Source organism: Miniopterus schreibersii, assembly GCF_964146895.1.
Source record: "Miniopterus schreibersii genome assembly, chromosome: 17".
NCBI classification, from domain to species: Eukaryota; Metazoa; Chordata; class Mammalia; order Chiroptera; family Miniopteridae; genus Miniopterus; species Miniopterus schreibersii.
In genome coordinates, this window is record NC_138117.1 from 11,949,003 (window position 1) to 11,975,234 (window position 26,232).

The 26,232-nt window shown below is 36.1% G+C and overlaps 1 protein-coding gene across 1 annotated transcript in view; it reads right to left on the bottom strand.

The window, feature by feature from the left end:
* The window catches only part of CSMD3 (CUB and Sushi multiple domains 3), a gene marked incomplete at its 5' end in the record, with an annotated part of 553,604 nt that overhangs the window by 483,864 nt on the left and 43,508 nt on the right, over window positions 1–26,232 (bottom strand). Inside the window, one exon of the mRNA XM_081116493.1 lies at window positions 1,504–1,726. Coding sequence (XP_080972619.1) covers window positions 1,504–1,726 — 223 coding nt within the window. The remainder of the gene's footprint in view (window positions 1–1,503; window positions 1,727–26,232) is intronic.

A 26,232-nucleotide genomic window follows, 5' to 3' on the forward strand; every position in this document is an offset into this window, starting at 1 on the left:
GTTCAGCATCACTAATCATTCGAGAACGCAAATCAAAACCACAACGCGGCATCACCTCACATCTGTGAGAATGAGTATTATAGAGAGGCAGGAGATAACAAGTGTTGGTGGGGAAGTAAAAAAAAAAGGAGGAGGGACTTGTGCACTGTATGTAGCAATATAAATTGGTTCAACCCGCTGTGTAGGAAACGGTATGAAGATTCTTCAAAAAATTCAAAATAGTATTACTATGCGGTCCAGCAATTCCACTTCTAAGTATATATCCCAAGGAAATGAAGGCATTATCTCAAAGCGAAATCTGCACTCCCATGTTCACTGCAGCTTTATTCACAATAGCCACTATGTGAAAACAACCTAAGTGTCCATGGATGGGTGAGTGGATAAAGAAAATACAATGTACTGTATATATATACACACAATGAAATATTTTTCTGCCATAGAAAAGAAAATCCTGCTATTTTCAACCATGCAAATGTACTTTCATGGCATTGTGCTAAGTGCAATAAGTCAGACCAAGACAAATATTGCATAATCTCACTTGTATGTGGATTCTTAAAAAGCCAAACTCAGAGAAAAAGTTGAACGGTGGTTGTCAGGGCTTGGGGTGGAAGGAGTGGGAAGATGTTGGTAAAATGTTACAAGCTTCCAGTTACAAGGTAAATAAGTTCTGGGCACCTAATGTACTTCATGATGACTGCAGTTAACAGTGCGGTTAACAGTGCGGTCACACAGTATATTTAAAAGTTGCTAAGGGCGTCAATCATAAGTGCTCTCACCACACACACAGTAAGTGGGAATTATGTGAGGTGTTGGAAGTGTTAACTAATCTTACTGTGATAGTCACTTACAATATACATGTGTTTATCAAAATACCGTGTTGTGCACCTTAAACTTACACGGTGTTATATGTCAATTATATCTCTACAAAACTAAAAAAAAATTTAAATTGCAAACTCTCTACTACTTGTCCTCCCTCAACGAGATTTCATTTCTGAATCACAACTGTTTGTTATTATTATCTGCTTTCCCCAATGAAAGGTGTTTTATATTTATATTTACCTGTATTATATTTTTACTTATCTTTTTACTTTTAACACTATTAACTCATAGAAATTTATTTAAGAAAGTGTTATATTGTGTCTATTTCTACACTATGAGTTTATAACTACCTCCTCTTTTGCAATGACAGCTTTAAAAATTATTTCTTTAGAAAATTAAGTGTCCTGGAAACCTAACTTTGTTTTTAACAGTAAAATAGGTGGAGGTGGTGGGTGGGTAGGGAAAGATTAACCAAAGAATTTATATGCATATATGCATAACCCACAGTCACAGATTATAGTGTGGTGAAGGCCTGGGGGTGGGGTGGATGTGAGGGAAAAAAAGGGGACATCTGTAATACCTTCAACAATAAAGATATTTTTTTTTAAAAAAGCACCTTTGTAAGATAAGCTGCTTTTACTCATAAAATATTTTTCCTCCATTCTTCCATTCAAGTACACTTACCTTGTCCTGAAGTTCATAGGATGAGGGTGTCCGTCATATAAGGACAGGTAGTCATATTCTTCTTCTAGAGCAAATGACTGAAAAACAATTTGTATTCTATTTCTTTCTTCTGCTATTATGACCCATGTACAGTTTGCACCATTTGGATATCCATATGGAAAACCAGGGCTTTCTATAGTGCCATTAAGTCCTTTTAAAGTGCCACCACATGTATAAATAAATCCTGCAACAAAAAAGAAATAAACAGACATTAACATTATATAAAACAAGAATAACCCAGGAGATCTAGTATTGTTTTTCCAAGACCTCTGTTACAATAATTTTGTAAATGACAATTTTAGAGCTATGTAAATTATCTAATTTTTTTTGAAAAAAGGTAAAATATAACTAGCAGACTGCTAGAAGGCTTGCCATTGACCATACATATTGTGTTTAGTCATTTTATACCAGTAGATGGCATGAAATCTCCCACATATTTCACTCATCATCTATTACGTGACTCAACAGAGTTTTAGAACATGATACCTTCCCCGAGGCAGATTTCAATCTTTCTTTTGCTAGGAGAGCCTTTCAAACAACACTGCTGAAAAAGGTTAAGGGATTAAGAACTACAGATTGGTAATCACAATAGTCCCAGGGAATTAAGTACAACATAGAGAATATGGTCAATAATATTGTAGACTCTATGTACGGGGTCAGGTAGATACTTGAAATATCAGGGGACCATATTGTAAAGTATATGATTGTCTAACCACTATGCTGTACAGCTGAAACTAATACAAAATAATATTGAATGTAAAGTATAATTGAAAAATAAAATTTAAAAATAAAATTTAATGATTTTAAGTATGCATTTTGGATTTTAAAAAAATTAATCACTTTTTCTTGGTAAAGCATGATAACTCTTTGGGGTGTCCATATCTCTACCATCTACCTATGTGCATTAGGATAGTCTATCCTTCCTGATTCTAGCAGACTCAGACTTTGAAAAATATGTAATTACTCTGTCTCAAACCAGAGTGATTGGTCCAAAATGGACATTTAACCACAAGTGAAACTTGACTCTTGGAGATACTTAGAAAACTTACCATGTTTCTTGAGGGATTGATTTATGAGAATTTAATATGCTGTAGTCATACTGTGTGGCATAGAGCCCTAAGGCTTATGTAATGGTCAGAGAAGATGGTCCTCAGCATGTACCTAAACTACTTTGTATGCTATTAAATCTTGGCTCTCGAGGCAGGCAGCCATGGTTGCAGATGTTCTGATGAGAACTCTTTACCCAGATATTATTTCCACATTTTGGGGTCATACATGAAGTTTAAGTGCCATGAAGGTGCTAGTCATGTAGTCTGGCTAATATGGGATGCCACACTACCCGAAGCATCTGTGTTTGGCGCTAGATGTAGAAAATGCAGGAAACTTGGTGCTCTTCTCTCTCTGAGAAGAAATGAGTTTATGTTTTATAGGTATAGGTATTTTTTAGAAATGTGAAGACATGGGAACAACCTAAGTGTCCTCCTATAGATGGCTGGATAAAGAAGATATGGTGCCTCTACACAACGCAATACTCCTCAGCCCTAAGAAGAGATGACACACTGCCACTCACCACAAAATGGGTGGATCTTGAGACGATCGCGCTAAGCGAAATAACTCAGACAGGAAAAGTTAAGAACCATATGATTTTACTCATATGCGGGAGATAAAACTGAAAGTAACACATGAATAAACAAGAAAAACAAACAAACAAAAACTCACAGACACCAGTATGGAGGTTACCAGAGGGAAGGAGGGGAGGGGGTAGTAAAGGTAAAGGGGGTCACATATATGGTGACGGAAGATGAACTGACTTTGTGTGGTGGGCACACAATACAGTAAAACCTATATAATCCTAATAACCAATATCAACCCAGTAAACTAAAATTAAAAAAGAAAGAAATAGACAAAAATAAAAGTGTGAAGAACCTTGCAAGAAAGATGAGAAGCCAGAGTTGTAGATTGTGGTGATTTGGGCATTTACATTAGTTCAACACTCTCTTCATAAGAGCACCAACTTTCTTTTGCTAGTAGAGCCTCTTGTCTACCAAACAGCTGTGTGCTTCAGAGACACTGACAATACTGACTCGTGGCGAGGCCTATGGCTGGTGACGGGATGAATCAGTACAATCCTCTCCCCCTTGACCATAGTAACTTCCGGAATCTACTCCAGTTCTCTCCATATGGCAAAGTACTGTGTGATGTGAACCACGGGTCTTCTGGTTCTTCTGCCCTTTTAAAAACTTACTAAAAGGTTGGATAAGGTAGAAGTTTCTACAAATCAATATTTGTGGGTATACATGTACTTTTGCTCAAGCACCAAATGTCAAATAGGGCATTTTATTATTTTCAAAGTTAAAAAAAAAAAAAAAAAGGAAAGGTCCCTTTTAAATTGCTTCTTGCAGAGCAATTACTTTGAAGCCTTAGGTTAATTAGCTATCACCCATTTCTATTAGTTTTCTGCCTGAACAGCTTCCAATTTGAACTTCATAACAAAACCCAAGCATGAATCCTTTCATCTGCAAACTGATCTACGGGCTGTTTTATACATTCCCAAGCCCCATAACCCTGACAGTTTTAGAAAAAGGACACATGTCCTAAAATAACATGCTCAGCTTTGTCCGCTAATTCCTCATGGGCCTGTTGATTCATGCATTTCAATTATTTCCCCCTTTTTTGTTTTAATTCTCCAGGCAAATTAGGAGTTACACCTATTTTAAATCTTTCTTATCTGTGTTCTCCATTTCACTTTCATTTTTGTTAAAATCTAAAGTTTGTCTGAGGAATATCACATTATTCATAATAATAAAGTACATTTTTCCAACCCAAAATAATCAGAAGTAATAAAGTTTTAAAAACTAAAATAAAGTCTCCTCTCACTTACTACGCTTCATGAGGCTGGTCGTTGCTATAACGTGGTGTTTACCAGTCCAGGCCACCTCTGGGCACACACACAGGTGCATATTTTCATGCGCTGGATAATTTTAACAAATGGAGTAAGTTACACTATGCATGTTTTCCTGAATCTTTTTATTTTTGTAAAATACTGATTCGTTTCTGGATCCCCATGTGTACTCCTACTGCATTCCTTTGAAATGACTCTCCTTAGCTAGATGGCCTATGGCATGCCTGCACTAGGGTTTACTTGGTAGATGTCCTATTGAAGGCTTTATTGTTTGTGTTTACAAAGCTGTGAAGAGAAACCCTGGGTGTATGTTCTTGTGTGCTTGTGTGAAATGGTTTTCAGGTGGAGTTCCAGAAACGGGAGTGCTGGATTTTAAATTTAGATTGATATAGCCAAAATATCTTCAATAAATATAAACATGTTACTGCTATCAGCAGGTTGTAAAGTGTTTCCTACCTCCAGTCCCAATTTTGGCAACACCCGATTTTTCACAAGGCAAACTTTGCGGAACGAAAAATGTTATGTATTTTATTTTGCCTTTCTCTGATTCCTGTTGGGATCAAATATCTTATCATAGGCTTCTCTTTCATTCATAATTCTTATTTTGTAAATTGCCTCTCCACGGCCTTAACATATTTTTTAATGGATACATCACCAACCTCACTTCTCTTTTTGGACACAATCACTTAGGTCTCTGGCTATTCACTGGTAATCATGTTTCCCTTTTCTGAATGCAACAACTCTGCTTAGTATTTGTAAGTCATTGCTCTCATAAACTCACAACTCCTTATTGCTCGTTATAGTTCATGTGAGACATTATCCCCTTTTCCACTCATCTCCTTTGATGGCCATCCCTCTACATTTATTCACGTATTCACCACAGGTATCATGATAAAAAGGATAGCATCCTAGAGTGTCTCCGTGGAACTGACAAACTACAACATGAGGCAGCAGGGAGATGCAGGCTGTGACTATTTACGGAACGTGGTTAGTGCCGGGACTGGGATAAGCACTATGCGTTTAGAGAAAACCTGTCTCAAAAGCTGGCATTGCAAATTTCCATAGATTCAGTCCTTAACAGTTTCTGATTGCCTTACATTGTATTTTTCACCTTAACTTTTAATGTCCACTAAAATTCTTGAATAACTGAAGTGTATATGAAGTGGTTCACTCTGTCAACAAGAATTTGAATAACAATATAGATTTTTAATTTTTTCTTTTTTGATGCCATATGTTACCTTTCCTATACAGTAGAGAACTATGCAAAGACCATTTGTATAATATTTTAAGCAATGTGCTTAAATTTCTTTTGTTTTCCTTTGTGATAACCAAGTTCCACAATAGACCAACGTTTACACTTGTGTTTACTTTTCACCGTTTCCACACCTGTGTTTATTTACTACAGTCGGCTTTTGTGCCCAATTACACTGACATGGCTCTTTTCATTCATCAAAATAGTTCACTTTTTTTTATAAAGAGACAGCCCTTGTGTGATACAGACTTATAAAGTAAAAAAACTTAACAGTCGGAAATACCCTTTATTTTGGTAAACAACACATAATATGAAGTCTGTCCTCACCAATTTCAAAACGTGCAGTATTAACTATATGTACATTGTACAGTGGATCTCTAAAACTTTTTCATCTTGCACGAATGAAGTGCTATATCCATTGAACAATAACTCCTAATTTTCCCATCTACCTATTTCCTGGCAGCCACCATTCTACTTTCTGATTCTATAAATGTGAAGAGTTGAGACACCTTATATACACAGAATTATTCAGTAGTTGCCCTCCTGTGACTGGTTTACTTCACTTAGCATAAGGTCCTCAAGGTTCAACCATGTTGTGGCATATGACAGAATTTCTTTTCTTTTTTTAAGCTAATTTCAATTGTATATGCATCCCTCTTTTACTTTATCTATTCATCCTTTGATGGATACTTAAATTGTTCTCACTTCTTGACTTTCTTGAACAATGTTTCAATGAACATGGAAATGCAATTATCTCTTTGAGATCCTGATTTCGGCTCCTTTGGATAAATACGCAGAAGTGGGCTTGCTGGATTATATGGTAGTTTGCTTTTAACTTATTGGGGAAACTCCATATTGTTTTTCATAGCAGCTGCATCATTCTGCACTTTCACAATAGTGCACAGAGGTTTCAAAATCTCCACATACCCACCAGCACTTATTTTATGTTTGTTTATATGTTCATTTGTGTTTTTTGGATATTTTGAATGATGGCTATCCCAACAGATGTGAGGCAATATCTCATGGTGGATTGAATTTGCATTATCCTGATGAGGAGTGATGTTCAGCATGTTTTCTTCAACATGTTGGCCATTTAGTATGTCTTTTTTGGAGAAACGTCTAAATCCTTTACCCATTTTTAACTGAGCTGATTGCTTTTTAGCTAAGAATTGCAGGCGTTCTTTACATATTTTGGATAACCCTGTATCAGACAGATGGCTTACAAATATTTTCTCCTATTCCATAGGTTGCCTTTTCACTCTGTTGTTCTCATGCTCCACAAAAGTTTTGAGCTTGATGTAGGCCCACTTGTTTATTTTTGCTTCTGTTGCTTATGTTTTTGGTGTCATATCCAAGAAACCATTGCCAAAACCAATGTCAAGAAGCTTTACACCTATCTTTTCTATTAGTGGTTCTACAGTCTGGGTCTTATGTTTAAGTAGTTAATCTATGTTGAGTTTATTTTTGTGTAGAGTGTAAGGTAAGGGTTCAATTTCATTCTTTTACATATGGGTAACCAGTTTTGGACTACCATTGTTGAAGAAACTGTTCTTTCCTTGTACTGTATTCTTGGCATCCTTGTTGAAGATCGTTTGACCATATATGTGTGGGTTTACATCTGGGTCCTTGATTCCCTTCCATTGATCAATGTCTATCTTTATGCTAGTGCCATGATATTTTGATTACTGTAGCTATGCGTTATATTTTGAAATCAGAAAATGTGAGACCTACAGCTTTGTTTTTCTTAAGATTGTTTTGATTTTTTTTAGACCCTTTGTAGTTCCACATGAATTTTAAGATTGCTTTTACATTTCTACAAATAATGCCACTGGGATTTTGTTAGAAATTGCATTGAATCTGTACATCACTTTGATGTACACAAGAAAATTATCACAAAGCATAGAAATTACAAAATAATTTATAGCAATGGGACAATAAATATTGCTTTAATGATCTTATGCTTTCCGTGGTTAAGAATACAAACAGGTGTTATTTTCTCTACTGTTTATAGTGAATTTACAGCTTTGGGGTACCAGTGGAGAAATACAATATTTTGTAGTGTGTGACATTTTACATGCTTTTCCACCATTTCTTCTTTATGACTAAATAAAGATACACTGGGAAGTGAAATTCTTCCAGATTATTATATTTAGGGGTACTGTCAATTCAATCTCTCTTCTCCTCATACTTTACAAAAATCCATGAGCCGCCTGTCTTGTTTATTGCCTGAACACTTCTATTAAAAAAAAAAAATCTTTGCAAGAAAGTGCTGAGCTGGAAAGAGCAGAGAAAATATTTCTATATCAATAAAGTAACTGAAAGGCATTCAGGGTTGCATTTTCCAACTTACCTTTCTTTTGACATTTACTTTTCCTCACTGCAGCAGCAATAATATGAATTTTCCTCTTTTTTTCCTTCTTATTGTTGCCTTACACATGTTCACCTAGTGCTAATAATAACTGTTCTATTTATCACCTTTTTCCATACCTCCGTGGCTCGCTCTTTAGGCCTAGAGTCACTATTTACTTTAGAAGGAATAGTTCACTGAAAAGCATGTAAAGGTGAAAATCAGGCTTTTTGTGATTCCAAAGAGCAGTTACAGCCCTTGGCACATCAACAGACAAATCACAAGGACTTCTGAATTCCCTTGCAGCCTTTCTTTCATGCACTGTTTGGAAAGCAAGAGTGTGAGTGACAGCTAAGATGATATTACCATTTTGGGGGACTCGATTCTGCAGATGACGTAGCGCAGGGGAACAAAAGAAGGTAGAGAGAAATTGTCGCTGAATGGGTTTTCACTCCGCTGAAAGTGTATTTTGGTTTAACAGTAGTGACAGTCCAGCTCCAACCTGCTGACAGATGGCTGCTAGCAGGAAGATATATTTGAGACTTACTGTCAAGATACAAGCTTTCATGTTAACCAAAGAACAGTTTTCTAAAGAGTATTTCAAAGGCTGATGAAAAACAGAGAAATAATACTTACCACAGACGCTGGGGAAAGAGTATCTGAGTGCCCAAAGCAGGGCCTAAGTTGGCAAAGGGAAGATAGCTAAATTTCCTGCGAGCGAATGTCTCCAAGAAAACATGTAAATCCTTACGAAAGAAGGCTGGCATTGGGTTCAGGCGCCATGCGGGTAAGAGAGCTCACTGAAAATGGCAAAAGTAACCGGGTAAGAACAACTGAGAAAGACCTTGACCTCAGGTGTTCTCACAAGAAAATCAGAAAAGAGGAAGAGGGAGGGTAATTCTAATGTGCCATCCCCATCATATGCATTTAGCACATACCTGTACTGATATCTATTCATTGGAAACTTAAAGGTTAAAGGCAATCATTAATTGATGTGTGTGCCTGGTGCTCTTCTAAACTGTGTAACACGCACAACCTTCATCTATAGTTTTCAGTCACAGCACACTGAGGCACCTACTATTGTTACCCTCATTTTGCAGTAAAGGAAGCAAAAGCACAGTTTACATAATTTTTCAAGATCCCACAGCTTTACTAGGTAGTAGAACCTTGTATCCAACAGAGGCAAAGGGAACCGATGGCCCTGCTCTTAGGCATGTAAAACATGAAGTCATTCTAAAGGATGAGGTGCCTCTCTTTACCAGGGCGCACGGCTTTGAGAGGAAAGGGTGGAGACGAAAAGGGATAGCTCATAAATCACAAAATCAAGTGGGGACAGCAAAGGGGTAGGTGTTTCTGGCAAGAAGAGCAGCGCAAGGCTACACCCAGTCTGTCCTCACATTCAGTTAAAAAGGTCTTAGTCTTCTAAGTACGTAACCTAACTGAACCAAAAACATCAGTCATAGAATGCTCAGACACAGGTTTTGTGTTTGTTTGTGCTTTAATTCTTGCTTTTGCTCTTTTTAAATTTATTTTATTATGGAGAGTATTGCGGATGTCCCCCATTCCCTCCCCCCTTTACCCCTCTCCACTCACTCCCACCCCAGTCCAGGCCTTCACCTGTCTTTTGCTCACAGGGTGAGGTGGTACTGTGTGTGTGTGTGTGTGTGTGTGTGTGTGTGTGTGTGTTTTAGGGTTACGTGTATTAAAATAGGCCCCTCTTTAATTGTAGACTTACATATAGCATATAGATTTTTCATTGTGTTTATAAATTAAACTACATTTGTTTTAAGACCCTTAAACAAGATGGAATAAATTCCATATGATTCTGCCTCCTTCAGATAGGTACTTTTCTATACAATTGTAAAATATATTTATTAATTTCAGATTCTCAATAGTGTTACTAGTTTACTACTCTTTGATTTAGAATATAGGAAGCCAAGTTGGAGTGACCATGAGGAAACAGTGAAAAGGGAATAATGACAGACTTCTCTAGTCCTTCCAAAATAAAATAATTATCCCACTCCGAAGATAAAAGGCTCCTAGGAGCCTCACAATTAAAATTTTTGGTCTAGCACAGAGGGTTTCTTACTGCTCTCACAAAATCAATGACTCTTCATCTTCCATCGTTTGTTTTATCTACTTTATCTACCAGTTTCTAACACTGACCAGCACATGTGCCCAAGGGACATATATAAACCACTCATCTTAATGTTTTTAATTGGAAAATATTAGACTATAAAGAGATTTTTCCTCCCTAGGTAGGATGATTATGAAACATTTATAAGTTGCCTTACACCCTTAAATTTGTATTATCTACTTCAAAGAAGATCATAATTAGAGTAAAGAGAATATCTTCTTGGAGATGATCTGTAAAATGGGTGAATGCCAATGATGCAGTATAGTACAAAGTCTCCAAATAATTCCTCTCATCCCTATATCCTCATGCCCCAGCAAGAAGTGAAATCTACCCTGGATGGTGTGGCTCTGTTGGTTGGGTATTGTCCCATGCCCTGTGCACCAAAAGGTTACTGGTTCTATTCCAGGCCTGGCACATGCTTGGGCTGCAGGCTCAGTCCCCAGTAGGCAGCCTGCTGGAGGCAGCCAACCGATGTTCCACTCTCACATCCATGTTTCTCTCTCACACCCTCTCCCTTCCTCTGTCTAAAAAAAATCAATTAATAATACTCTTTTTATAAAAGAAGGGAAATCTATTTTTTACTCTTTGAATAAGGGCAGCTGTATAAATTGCTTTTTCCTATAGAATACGGCTGAAGTAAGCCTGTGCCAGCCCTGGGCCTAGTGCTTGGGAAGCCTGACAGTTTCCGATTTCAGTCTTGGAGCCTCGGGCCACCACATCATAAACCAAACTCCTTGCTGAAGAGAGACACAACCAGCCACAGCCTTTTCAGCAACCCCAGAAGAGGTCCAGGGAATGTGTATGAAACCATTTTGGATGTTGTAGCCCCAGCTGGGATCCTAGGTAAGGCAGACCAGACACCACCAGGGTGACCCCTGGCAACACCACATACAAGAGAAGAACCATCCAGCTGAGCCCAGAGAATGATGAGAGATAAAACACCATTGTTGAGCAGAGGGTTGAACAGTGTCCCTTTAAAACAGATATTTCCACCCTCAAAATGTGACATTATTTGGAATTAGCATATTTGCTGATAAAATTAATGTAAGGCTCTCAAGATGAGGTCATCCTGTATTAGGTGGGGCCCTAAATCCAATGGCAGGTATCCTTGTAAGAGAGAAAAGAAGGCACAGAGACACAGCAGAGGCCGCCTGAAGATGGAGGCAGAGACGGGGATTATCATGTTGCAGAGAGAACGATGCATTGCATCCCAGGTCTGGTAGAGGCAAGGAAGGATTCTCTCCCCTAGAGCCTTTGGAGGCAGCTCAGCCCTGCCAACACCTTAATTTCATACTTCTAGTCCCCAGAACTGCCAGAGAAAGAATTTCAGTTGTTTTAAACCACCAGGCATGTTGTCATTGTTATTGTAGTCCTAGAAAACGAACAGAGCACCTAGTTCCCCTTTCTGCACACCTGTCAAGGGCAAAGCTATGCCTGGGGCAACAACCGCACCTGAATTCCTTAGTTGTTAGTGAATGATCTCTTCAGGGGGTGAAATTTAAGATCATACCAGGAGCATTTCAAACAGGAGGGAACAGACAATAAGATGACGAGAAGGAACAGAAAATACAAAGACGAAAAAAGAACTTAAAAGAGTGTTTGCAGGACAGAAAGCAGAGCAGTGTGGCTAAAGTGCAGTAGGTTGGGAACAAGGAATTTAGGTGGTTTGGGGGATGTAAGAAGAAGCCAGACCATGTAGGGCTTTGTACGGGGTATGGAGGAACTTGGGGTGCATTTTCAGTTCAATGGAAAGCCATAGATTTATTTCATATTTTGTGTGCAAGTAAGTGTAAAGGAGACACGAGATGAAGAACGCATGATCCCCATTTGTGTTGTAACGGGGTGCTATTAAATCTGGCATGAGGAGAGCAAACCGGAAGCCAAAAGGCTGGAAGGAGGCAGATGAGGAAATCGGCTTTTGCAGTTACCTAGGAGAGGAAACGGATTTTTCCAGTGGGAGCACTGATCATTGAGATGTCTTAGAGCCCCTTCGTGGAGGTCCTTCTCCCTGTGCTGGTAGACATGAAGAGGGAAGGAAGAAAGTGAAACATCAAATCCCCCCACGAAGACACCAGAAAACAAAAGAGGGGTACAAAAGCCAGTAACTTGGAGTAGAGAGAGTTAGGAAATGCTTCTCAGAGGAAGATATTTATATATATATGTATGTATGTATATATGAATAACAGTGGCCTACTCATTAAAAATAAATTGCATATGAATGTGAGAAACAAGAGGCTGCGGGGAGAAGGGTAGATGATGTATTTTTGTTCTAAATGCTCTTCTAGTAAGACCAATTTGCTTTTGAGCTCTGTTTATATCCCTTTGACTATAAAGACTAGTAATTATGCACAACACTGAAACACTAAATTATTCAATTGCCTCAGATTCGTTAACCTCACATTCTTTTACTGTGTGCCTGTTTTAGGACCATGTTCTGCATCAAGACATTTTTAGATTTGTTTCAGATTTGGCATTATTTTATCCAATGTGAGTTTATTCAAAACCTTTTCTATTTCTCTATTTCATTCCTGAAAATATTTTGCTTTTCCTACACAGTGACCTTATGAGGGTTCTCCTAACGTGAATTCACTCTTTAGGCAAGGTTTCTTATCAGTGTTTCACACTTACTAGAGAGGACATCTTTCCCTCCCTGAATCATGTAATGATTCTCTCTATAAATAGTTTTCTGCGATTCTGAGTCAAGCTATTCTATTTTAAAAAATCACTGCCTGGAGTATACCTTTTAAGAATTACTCCATTTTAAACAGATATTACATATTTTTCTGCCTGTCTTCGTGGCCTACTTTCCTTTTTAAAACTCTCCACTAACTGGTTTCTCTTGTCTCCTAGCTTTCTCATATTATCTGCTTTTCTTGTAGCAAAACCTTCTAGTTTGTTGTTATCTTTAATAAAGGAATACAAATGTTATAAATATCCTTAGGTTGTTCTTTGCACATATGTGAATCTTTTAAATTAATGAAATATCACTGTATGTATATAAAAGGAGCTAAATACCAGGTAAAATCAGAGCACACTGTGTAAAAGTTCAAAGGTCGCATTGACTTGTGCTTTTTACACAGTAATACTCTCATTCCTCAAGCATGAAATAATTTCAATAGGGCACTTTTCAAAATTAGTAAATTTAGATTTGCACTCCTAAGTCTGAGTGCCTGAATGAACTCTAAAAAATATTTTTAAGTGAGTTAGAGGAAAGAGTTTCAACAAACTTTATTTACTCTGTGTTGGGGACTCTCCTTGAAGTTTCAAGGAAAATTGCCTAAAACATGTCAGTTCTGGAAAAAGTAGTACAGACTAAGGAATGGGACTAAATTATGAAAAGCTTACTTAAATTAATTAATGATACTGGTTGATCCTGCTAAACATAGGCAAAATATGAATCAAGACCAAATTTATATGAAAACAAAATTGTTAAAATATCTATAAAAGGGAATATATATATATATTTGCATATATATGCACATGTATGTAGGTTCATATATGTGTAAATGCATGGGGAGATGTCTCAATGGATGCATACTAAAAACATAAAGCCAAAAAGCCATGTTTTACTTACATCAATGCTAAAAGCAAACTATTACGGTGTCTTATGTCATTTATTGCTAGTAGTTATTAAATAACAAATGAGTTTCTTTCATAATGTCTAATTCAAATCATGTTTCAAACCCTGTCATAAGCACTTTGCATAATATTGCTTAGCTTTTTCAAAAATTCTGTGAGCCTGTTATGTTTTTCATCCTTGATTCTAGATGTAGATACAGTAGCCTAAACAATTACTATTCCTTTGATCACACTGAGTAAGTGGTAGAACTGTACATTGAATCCAGACATGCTCTAGACCATGGTTGGTTAATATGGTAGCCAGTTGCCACTTGTCTTTACTCAGCACTTGACTTGCAACCAGTGTAAAAGAGGTGATGCATTGTTTAATTTATTTTGGACTGATCAATTCAAGTTTAAAAACTAACAAAATGTAAAATAATTATTTCATTAAACACACTGTTGTATTGGTAGGACTAAACTTTACCACTGATTATTTAAAATATTTTCTTAATGGAGTATGCATATCAAGTGCATGAGATGTTTCTAGTATTTCACACAAACGCACCATGGATCTAGTGAATGTCAATGGATCAAATGTTCGTATAATTTTTTTAAGCACCAATATATTTCAATGTGTATATTTGAATTGTTTATGCAGACAGCATGAATTATAGTGATGTCTATGTACATTGTAAGTGGTAATAAAGTTGAGATACTTAGTTTTAATGAAAATATAATTAAGTTACTTTTGCAGTTTAAAAATAAATGTGGACAAATTTTAAAATTTAAAATAAAGAACTACTACTTATGCAGAATCTAGTGGAAAGGCAAAAGTTATTAGTTCAAACAGAATATGTAAAAATACAAAAAAAAAAAAGAGTTGGAAAGAGAAAAAGATTGTATGTGAGGCATGTAGCAAATTTTTCAATAACTGGTAATTGCAATTTATGGCCACAGAGCAAAATGAAAAAAGCTATTGTGTTAAAAAAATATATATGATAATAAAATTGATTATATTAAGAGATAATCTATTGTATACTGGAAACTCACTAACAGAGTAAATACTAGTTATTCTCACACAAGGTGATAAATAGTTAATAAATGAACACAATAAATGAATGTGTTTGCTGGGAGTGAGGCAGGGAAAGACCAGTTCAGGCAGCACTGGCAATCCAGAAGGGGGGTGGAAAGGAGATAACTGTAAATGGGTATCTAGACACTGGCAGTGACCAAATGAAAGAAAGCAGTTAGTCATCTTTCTATGCTCTGCTTTTAAGATAGCCATTTCTTATGACGCAGAGTAGTTGTGGAAGCAATGATGTGCCCTAAATTTAAGAGGTTATGTACCTGAAAATAATTGAAAGTCTTTAGTTCATAGTCTATACGCTACAGTAGACCAAGGGGCTCTCTATCTATATATTTATGCAATATAAATATATTAACATGGGAAGGATACATTCTATTTAACATACGTAAAGAGCATTTAGACTTGATTCTGAAATCAAAGAGGTGTACCTTCAAAGTGGAATGGGCTACCTTAGATATATCTATCACTCTCAATATTGGAAATTAAGTTCGAAAGTCCAAGCTAAAGCTACAAAGAAAATGTTTCTGCAAATCATGAATAGAGTATTTTATGACAAGTTTTATAGGTTTGCTTCAGGTTTGCCTAAAATCTGCCCCTAGGGATCAATTCTTTGTTGGTCTTGATATTTTTTAAAATAAATTTTATGTACATTTTGAATGTTTTATGTTTTGTTCTACAATACATAATTCTTCTAAAGATGTATTCCTGGGGACTATAGGATAGAGGAGATGAGAATGGGATGGGGCAGAGGCAGTTAAAAAGTTATACAAGCAGCCTCATGTCAGTACTCAGAGGATGAGCTAAGGATTCAGGCAGACCAGGGTTTATATTCCACTTCAGACCCTCAAAGTTATATGATATTGAGCTTGTTTCTTAGCCTCTGTAATTCTGCATTTTATCACATATAAAAATAGTGGTATAATAATAGTATTTATGTCAAAATGATTTGTAGATAAATTAGGAAATATCAAGAAATTTGTGCTGTGCCTGTGGACATTGATTTATTTTGGCTATGACCTCATGGTGGAATATTGTATGCATTTTGTGCTTGAGGCGATGTATCAATAAACACCGTGGCACGTGGAAATTGCCTACATTATAAACATTTATTACCTAAATGCGAAAGCACTGATAAGTGACTTCAGTCTCAATAACATTTCATTGTATTACCAGCAATGTGATGCTTCATGGACTCACAGAAACTAAAACATGTATAATAAATCAATTAGGGTATTTAAATATCATTTCATTGAAAATAATCTAGTTTTTCCATGCAGTGAGTGAATAGTTTTAATTACAAAATGAACACTTATGGAATTTCTAAATTTCCTATATTTTATTTTAGATAACAGCCTTAACTAAAGATTATGTAACAGTAACTGAAAAGCTCCATCTGCTGGCTTTTTATTTCACTGCAAACTCACAGTTAGTATGGTCCTTTTCTGAATTGATTCCCCCCCACAACAATTATTGTGCATATAATTACTTCTTTATTCACTAAAAATGTCACGCTATCATACAGTTCTCCATTTCAAATTCGGGGATCATAAATTAATAAACAAAATGACTAACAGAATAAGGCTTGCATTGTGACATAAACCTCTCTCTATTTTGAACCCATAGCACATTTGTAACTAGGCAATAAAGTAGTGGAATTAATTATGCAATGAAAGAAGACCTTAGGATGTATAAATATCCTTAAATATTTTAACAAGCATATTTTCTTATAATGTTTATTAAATACCTTGACTGATATTGGAATCATCAGTTGTTCTTACAGGAGAAATAAAAATATTTTGCGGGTCCTGCCTGGTTTGGCTCAGTGATTAGAGTGTCAGCCCATGGACTGAAGGGTCCCAGGTTTAACTGCAACCAGGGGCACATACCTTGGTTGTGGGCTCAACCCCTTTTTACAGGAACTGTATCCGTGCATGGCTATGAAGCACAATTTATAATATAAATCACATGAGCAGAAAACAATATCACTAGCTCATTAGCAGCAGGAAATATAGTCCTAATACAAACTAATCATAATGCTTCATTGACCAATTTAAGTATTAAATTGTTCAGTATTATTTCTAATTTTACATACAAGTGTATATTAAGAACTAGACTGATCTCAAAGGGAAATTGAAATAGATTTTTAAAAGTATATCCCTAAGCTTTGATTGGCCACAATCTATATAAATAAGTTATCCAGAAGAGTCTGTATCTCTGTAAAGCATCCGGGAAAACAGAATTTGTAGCTAACAGTTGAAATGGATGCATTTGAAACATTAAAACTAAAGTTGAACAAAGAAGTCTAGCTGGACAATATTTTTATTCAAAAACTATTGCACAAAAACTATGGGCTAGGAACTCTGCTAGTTTGGGGGCATACAAAGATAAACAAAACACAACTCACAAATTTAACATCCATACAGACCAGAAGGGAACATATGATTAAATAGTTGTAGCGATGGAAATCATTTAGTTCTATGAGCCAGAGAGAAGAGGCAGAGAGGAAAACTGAAAAATTTTCTCATTTGATAACCCCCATGATCAAAAGTAAGTATATTATGTTTGATCTTCACATGATACTTTCCAGTATACTTTTCGTAATAAAAATAATCTGCATAAAAGTTGAGAACAATTTCCCTATAGTTAGAAAGTCACCATCCCTGGTGCTGTGTGGGTCACAAGACTATGACAGTGTGAAGCAGTCTCACTTAATATTTTAATGAGAATGTTGAGCCCGTGGCAAATTGCATAGGTAATCTCTTACCCTCTGGGACAGCACCGATGGGACTGGAGAGTGTTATGTTTAGCCTTAGCAAAATACGCCAGGCAGGGAAAGACAAGTGTCACATGATCTCACTTGTATGTGGAATCTAATGAACAAAATAAACTGACGAACAAAATAGATCCAGAGGCTCAGAAGCATGGAACAGACTGAGGGGTCTCAGCGAGAAGGAGGGGGTGGGGGAGTGGATGGGAGAGATTAATCAAAGAACTTCCATGCCTATATGCATAACCCATAGACACAGACGACAGTACTGGGAAGGCCTGGGAAGGGGCAGATGAAGGGTGGAGGGGATGAATGGGGGGGGAAGGGAGGCATTTGTAATACTTTGAACAATAAAGATAAATTATAAAAATTAGAAATATGATCAACAGTTGGAAATGAGGCAAAGAGAGACTATTAATGATGTTTTATTCTTGGGGTCAGTATCGGCATCATTATTATAGTTCATCTCTATCCATTCATTATCATGTTTTCAGGTAGAAAATAATTTCGCCCTTAATTTAATTAAGCAATGTATAGCAGTCCTAGAGAATCTGCAGCCATAAAAATAAGGAAATTATGCGATTTATCACTGACTGAATGGACCTTGAGGGCATTATGATAAATGAAATAAGTCAGAGAAACACAAATACTGTATGATCTCACTTATATGTGGAATCCAGAAAAACTCAACTTAATAGAAACAGAACATATTGGTGGTCGCCAAAGGGAGGGAGGGAGGACAAAAGGGATGAAGGGCGTCAAAAGGTACAAGCTTCCAGTTCTAAGACACATAAGTTTGGGGAATGTAATGGACAGCATGGTCACTGTAGCTAATTACACAATACAGTATATTTGCCAGTTGCTAAGAGAGTCCATCTTAAAAGTTCCCATCATAAGAAAAATTTGTAACATGTGAGGTAATGGATACTAACTAAACTTATTGCAGTAAATATATACAATTATGTTGTATACTTTAAATTAATACAGTGTCATATGTCAATTATAACTATAAAGCTAAAAAAGAAAAGCTCATCTTGGCCACGATGTTACAATTGTCTAACCTGGGTTATGGGTACATAGAGGTTAATTATACTTTCTACTTTGCATATACTGGAAATTGTCCATAATTTTTCTGCATAATCTTTATAAAATTCACGTTATTTCATCACAACAATTTAGATAATTTTTGAGTGTGAAATTTGTCTACTATAGTTAGTTGCTTATGTAGTTTTCTTTTCATACATATTTGTCAACTATATCCTTTTTGAGGATAAAGACAATATTTTATCAATTTCCACATTGTTTTCAAAAACACTTTTTAAAGTATAAATAAACATATGAATAAAATTTGAGTAAATGTTATGTAACGCCGACAGTATTTGTATTGTGCCTTTAATTTTTATTACAAGTGTTTGTAAATTATGAAATATAGCAGTATTTGCTACATAACAGAGACAGAATTGTTAGGCTATTTTATTTGTTTTCTCAAATTCATATTTCATGTAAATCAAGCTTATAATAATAATAATGATATAATAATAATGTAATTATAATTATTATTATATGTTTTGCTTTGCTTGGATGACCTTTGCCCTGAAACTCAGCAACAGTGTCCATAAGCTTAATGTGAGTTAATGATACTGGAAGGTTATCACAACAAGCAATAGTTGGATGCAGGTAAAGAATCACAGATTAATGACACATGAATTGTGAAGTAAATCTTTCAGCAAGGAAAGATAGTATCAGGTACTCAATTTGGAAAGGGAAGTAAACACAGTTAAGAGATTTCAAAGAGATCAACAAAAATATTAAAAGACTCTGAAACAGGCTCTATGAGAAATAGTTGAATGAATTGTGGTTATTAGCTTATAAAGTAAAAAGCAAAGAAAGAAGTTAACACTTTTTACAGAAAAGTGCTCATACAGGAGTATTTCAATGGGAACAAAATTACAGCAAGTAGAATTTAAAAACAATGAAAAGGATTTTAAACTCGTGTGACTATAAGGCAAAAGCTAGTTATAGTCTACAGATTTATACTAGTTAAATAAAGTTAAGGTAAGGTCAATATGATTAAACCCATTGATTAATTGCTCATGCAGGATTTATGACTCTGCGAGGCCAATTATAATTTTTCCTGGTATTGTAAGTATTTGGGAAGAAAAATGATTTTCTATGTAAGAAATAGTCTTGTTCCTCAAGGAATCTTGTAATTTTAAAATTCTATGAAGTTCTGTAACAATATTATTTTGAATACGTTCACATTAGCATACAAACCTACAGTTAATATCCTTTGTTCTCTTAATATTCTTAGTAGTTAGCATATTAATTTGATACATTTTTTCTTGGTTGGCTCCAGGTAGTTTAGATGTTTGAGGCCACAGGGGATGAATGCAAGGATTAATCTGTTAATATCTTGGGCCTTAAATCTCCTAATATAAAACAGGAGGGGCTGGATTGAATGATCTTAATTTATCATTCTGCTAAATTTTTAGTTTTTCATGAGTGATTTAAACACTGCTTTTAATGCAAACGAAGCAAACATATAGCCAGTAGGGGGAGTCCTGATGTTATCCCCAGAATTTCAGAAGCCCTTAGATTTTGGCACACAATTGTAAAAAATCTGGCTGCTTTTTTCACACCATCCTAAAAATCATGGATAATGCATATTTATGCCAAGTTTGTAAAAAGTAAAAAATGTAGAGAGGTATTATACTGTAAAATTTCTCTGATGTTATAACAGAATTTTTTGACTGTTTAAAATTAGCATTTTTATTTTATCATCACCAGGATTAGCTACTAGTCCCAGCAGCCACTCTGAAGCAGAGTCCAATCCCCTAATCTTTCAGTAACAGTGAGAGAGACCATTTGGGCTAGAATTGGACACACACAGATGGTATTCCTGTATTCTGTGCCTTCATCCTTAGCACCTGCTACAAATCTGTATTCAAAGAGGCCCTAGAAAAAATAAAATATTTATCTGTGTTGATTTATTTGAAAAAATATTTTTATTCATGCATTATAAAATAAAGTAATTTGTGATGTTATCTTTGATTTTTTAAACATAATATTAGTCCCTTATTTTGGCCCCTGTTTTAATCTATTGACATGATACCCGATGTCTCCCAATATTTTTCTATTTCAATTCCATTTTTATCTTTCCTTAATATAAATAACATAATAAAACTTAGAAGGAACTTAGAATTTGCTAGAATGACATACGGTTTTCAGTAATCTATACCACCTCTTTTAGGAGAGTTGCCCGATTCAGTTTCATTAAATGCGTAAAATAAGATCTCATTTACATTTAAAAATTATCACTCTGGGAAACACTGGGTCAATTTAAAAAGGTCTCTCTCTTTCAACCTGCATATCCCCTTTTGGTAATAAAGAGTTTTCTGTGAATTACAAACACACACACAGACACACACACATTACGAGTATTTTGTGGATTATACAATAGCGTGAGATTGGAACAACCACAAGAGTGCCAGCAAGGCAGCTATTATAATTGTCCAGGAGGAGTATAAGTGATACAAGCTTGGTCTCCGGTGGAGGCAATAAAAATGGAGTGAATTGGTTGGATTTAAGACAAGTAAAGGAAGAAAGACAGGAGAACTGGCTGGTAGGTTAGTGTGTACATAACATAAGGAAGTGTTAAGGGCGGGAGGGAGGAATAGAATAGTGGGGACTAGCTATAGGTATAAGAAATATTAATCACGGTCTGTTAATTGTGACTGTTTTGTCCTAATTACAGAAAGCACATTCTGACCTGGCTGGGAGTTGTACGCCCAGGGGCCTGGGAGTTAACCTCAAAATTGGGTCCATTCTCCTAATCCCGGGAACTGCTACTATCTTGGAAAGATGAACAATCTTGTTGCTGAAACAATGGAGTCACTGAGGCCTCCGCCCTTTACAATCCCCAGCCCAAATGCCCTGTAATCTGTGACCATTTTACCCATTTTTATTCCTTTTGCCTACTTCCACTTGTAATCTTTGTCCTTCTACCCAACATAAGCAGCTGGTTTACGGAAGGAGAGTGAGTATATTTTTGTGGATGACCTGCTGCTCTCCCATGGTGCCAGCAATATCGGAAAATGAAAACACTTATATACTATTCAACCCTGTCTCTGCTTAATTGGCTCAAGTAGTGACAGGCAGCCGGGACCCATTCCTTGTCTGGTTTTAGAAGAAGGCCTGGTTAGGAACATTTCCCAAGTTGGGCGTTAGCATCTCAGTAGATCAGGTGCCAGTAATCAAGCCAGAAAGGATGTGGTTATGAAAGAGTTTTGCAATGAATTCTATGTCTCCATAGAATTATTCTAATAATATAAACTTTGTGTATTTTATTATATTTGAACAAAGGTTAGATTTATCTTAGAGCTACAAAACAGAAAATAATGTCTTTATATTTTAGTGCTCATGTATGTATAGGAAATTTTGTGCATCAATAGAAAACTATGCATTATTTAAACACCCCTTCAGTTTATCTTATTACTGTTCTTTGGAAGCTATTTTACAACTATGCAAATTGTAGAAAACTGATAGCAATGCAAATTTGGCCCTTTCCAGTAGATGTTCAATTGACTTTCCGGTTTGCCTCCATTTGCATATTTATTTCAATATTTCTGTTCTAAAAATGCATGTATTCTTTGAACGATTCTCTTTTTAACCACTTACAATATACATCTGGTTCTTTCATTGATTAGCGTAAAATAAAAACATTAGCGTGTTCATTCTGGTATTTTTAGGAGTTGTAATTTAACCTTTGCTTGGAAAATTATCTTTCCACATGTTTATCTGACTACATTTTAACTTAACAAGACTAGTTTTTCTAGTTCAGTTCAAGTTATTTGCCATCACATCCCTAAATTCCTCAAACTAGGGCATGAATAAAATATAGTTGCAAAGAATATCCTGTCTCTGAACTCTATACTCCTGACTATGCAGAATGAGGCAAAAGTAGCTTTCCACTTGTATGTGAAACAAAGTTTATTCTTCTATTATGTATTAATTATTGTGTTATTTTTCATAGGAACAATCGTAAACCTCCTTTTGCCCCACTCTATATTTAAATATTAGCATATAAAAATGCTTTTCTGTTTCCTCTTTATTAATTTAGAAAAAGGAATAGTAATTAGAAAAGGAGGCATCACTATAAAGGCCTTTTATGGAAACAGATCTTAATCCAGGTCTGATGCTCCTACAACTTGCTAATAAAGAATAACGGTGGCCGGTTTCCTGGAGACTGTGAAAACCAACCACAAGTTACTAACACGTGCAACTTCAAAACCAAAGCACCCCAGTAATAACCTTATAATGCAAAAGGTGACTTCAGACCCATTCCATATTCTGTGAAGCCAACAACTGGTATTTGAATCGATTACTTTTCACGTATAAGTCAGTCACCAAATAAAAGTTCCATCTTCCCCAAGGAATGCTTCATATTCTCACGTCTTTGATGTGTGTTACTCAGAGACAAAACGCTCTGCAAAAGGTGTGATGTGACCAAAATACAGCGTCTTGAAGTCCTACAGTCTGAAGTAAAACTAATAAGCCAAAAAGGAAAAAAAGGCAAGTCTCAGAAGATTGCTTCTCACTTCTTCCCTGAGGCCTTTTCCAAGCAGTCAGCGCTTTCAGCAAGGAAGGGATCCAAATTTTTGTCTCCGGATATAAATGCCAAGTTTGCACAATATTTCTTGACTTCAAAAATAGACGTTTCTCTTCAACAAAGTTGTCAAATTATTTTGAGATTTTTCTCTTTATTTGGCACAACTGATAAGAATTCATCACTACAGGTAAACTAAAGCATTGCCCTAGATTCTAGTGGAAAGGGGAGCACAACTGAATTGTTTTCATAGGATAATTAAGGTGCAAGTGGGTAAACCAAGTTATAGAGCATATTTGGAAATACAGAGGGTTGTACAAAATGAGACATTAGTATGTGAAAGAGAAAATTTTGAAAATAAAGAACATTCAAGGAGTATAGATAGATCCAGGCTTTTAAGGCTGAAGTTTATCCTGTTGGGGAATTCACTTTAAGGAACAGAACTTGAAATTACAAAAAGAAAATTACTAAGCTCTTTGCTGTGTCTTTGAGAGGCTTGAGCAAATGCAGGACAAGTAAGCTCGGGTTTCATTAAAATAAACCCATCTCTACTGAAGAAGGAAACTCTTTTTAAGTACCGTCAATTATCCTCTTGATCCAGAAAGGCAAGGACTATTTTGAATCGGAAATGTTCCTTTGTATCAGAAGGTATTTCTGGTGGCTCTTAAAGAAGATTTAAAATAAATGAAGAATGGCTTGGATAGCAAATTCAAGACTTCTTTTTCATTCATTCATTGGACACATCCTTGCTGGTTTAGTTGTTAAAGATCCAGGAGTTGGAAAAAAAAAAAAAAGCAGACAATTTCTTCTGTCATTTAGTCACAGTTACATTTTACCTTTATAGTAACTGACCTCACATCAGTGAGGCTGAAGTTAGATAATGTCTGTAAAAATTTTGTAAACTGTAAAATGTAATGGGCTAAGAAATGGCTGTTAATATTCTTTTAGGAATACAGTGGTGCTTCTACATCACTTGCCCACGTTAGACATACCTTTAATAATCAACAGATATATTAGCAACCTATGTTTCAAAGACTTCCTGAGGCCTAGTGTTAAGAAGACAAGATAAACGCAGGCCTACAAGTGTTCATGGTCAGGTAAAGAGTTCCAAAGACTAACAGCATAACTATAATCACAGAGGCGATTAGACAAGTGCATGTAGACTGGGGGGGGGGGTGGATTTAAATCTTCTTGAAGGTGGTGAGGGAAGGGAAAATATATACGGGAAGGTGAGTGTGATTGAAAGGGATAGCCCAGCAGAGGAGCCGTGGCATGCAGAAGAACAAGAGCATGGCACATTATGAAGCAAGATGTCCTGATATTTGGGGGAAGGTCAAAGATGAACCTGGATAGGTCAGTAGCTAGTAAATTCATTCATTCATTCATTCATTCATTCATTCATTCAATCAGTCATATGTTAATTGACCAATGTTTGATTATGTTTCTATGCTATGCTAAGGAGTATAGGCCATACAGAGCTAAAGTGCATGATTTTAAGCAGGGGATGACCCATAATCACATTTTCATTGTATGTGCAAGATTGAGATGAGCCAGAGGCAGATATGATTGTCATCATGGACAATGATACCGGCATGAAGTTAAAAGTGCCGCCAGGATGCAGAGGAAATAAAGGATATTAATGAATTAAAGGAGGGAAATAAGGGATGGAGACCAGGTTTGGGGTTTGGAGAATGAATGAATGAATTGTGGTGCCATCCCCCAAGAAAGCCATTTTGAATAGAAGATGATTAGTTTGCTTTTGTACTTTCTAGTGATCTATGACGGCATGTTATCCTATCTAACTATACTTATCTGGTCCCTTGTCTGAACCATCTGACTGAGTTTGAATAGGAAACTGACATAATTCACAGCACTTAAACCAAGGTCTGGCACATAGTAGGTACCCAGGCATGGTGGTTGTATTGAATCGAACACGTGTCCTGTGGTCTTGAAAACAGACTACCAAACTAAGAAAATTATCACTAAGGAAACTCAGTCCAAAGAGAAACATTACATGATTATGGTTGCTCACGTTCTGAATTCACCCGCATGCAAGCCTTTCAGAAAAGGCATCTTCGGCTCTGAATTGCTCTTTTCATAATTTTAGCTTCATTGACTTCCAATTCAGAGATATTTTTAGCACACAGATATTAGCTCCTGAGACATAGTTGGTAATCAGACAAGATACCTGTTTATCATGAGCTCTAAAGCACTGGGCAAATAATTATAGCAGGAGTACCTGAGGGCTTGGGTTTTTGGTTTCCGCTGTCTACGCGGCCGTAGTCACTCCTCTTCCCACTCTCTTTTTCTTCCCCTGCCCCTTTACTGGGTGATATTTATGAAAGTAAATCAACATGTAAAGCGGCAAGTTACCACATCACAGTGGTTAATGAAATAGAAAAAGCCCAGTGGAATTAATGTTAAATTTGTGTTGCTCAAGTTTATGAAGGCCTATCCATCTGCAGCCAACTCCTATTATTAACTGGCCGAAATAGACAAAGAATACATATCTAGAACAAAATGAATGTCCTTTTACACTTACATTCATTACTTTAAGCATAAGTTTTATTATTTTTTCACAAGTAAATCTATGCCTCTTCAAGTTCTTCCTAAATTAATGGAGTTGGTACCTAGTCGGTCTGTAAAGCTAAAAAACAGCAACAATAACCACAAAAACCACCCCTCCAAAAAAAAAACACTCAAGCAATTCCCTCTCTCTACTCTCTACCATCAGTTTATTCTCTATCTTTCCTACATAATATTCATATAAAATTTGTGCAGTCACGAGTAAAGCAGCTAACACATATTGAGCACTTTTGACTTCAGCACTTGTATGGATTATGCCATTTTATTTTCATCATTAAAACACTCCGTGAGTGGGAAATTGATGCTATCTTTACTCTGCCCTTGAAGAAAGTAAATCATAAATGACATTAAGTAAGTTGCCCAAGGATATATATGTTTCCAAGGTAGGATTGTCTGAAATTAAATTCTGTCTTCACTATAGACTAGTTGTTTGATCCTGGGTGAAT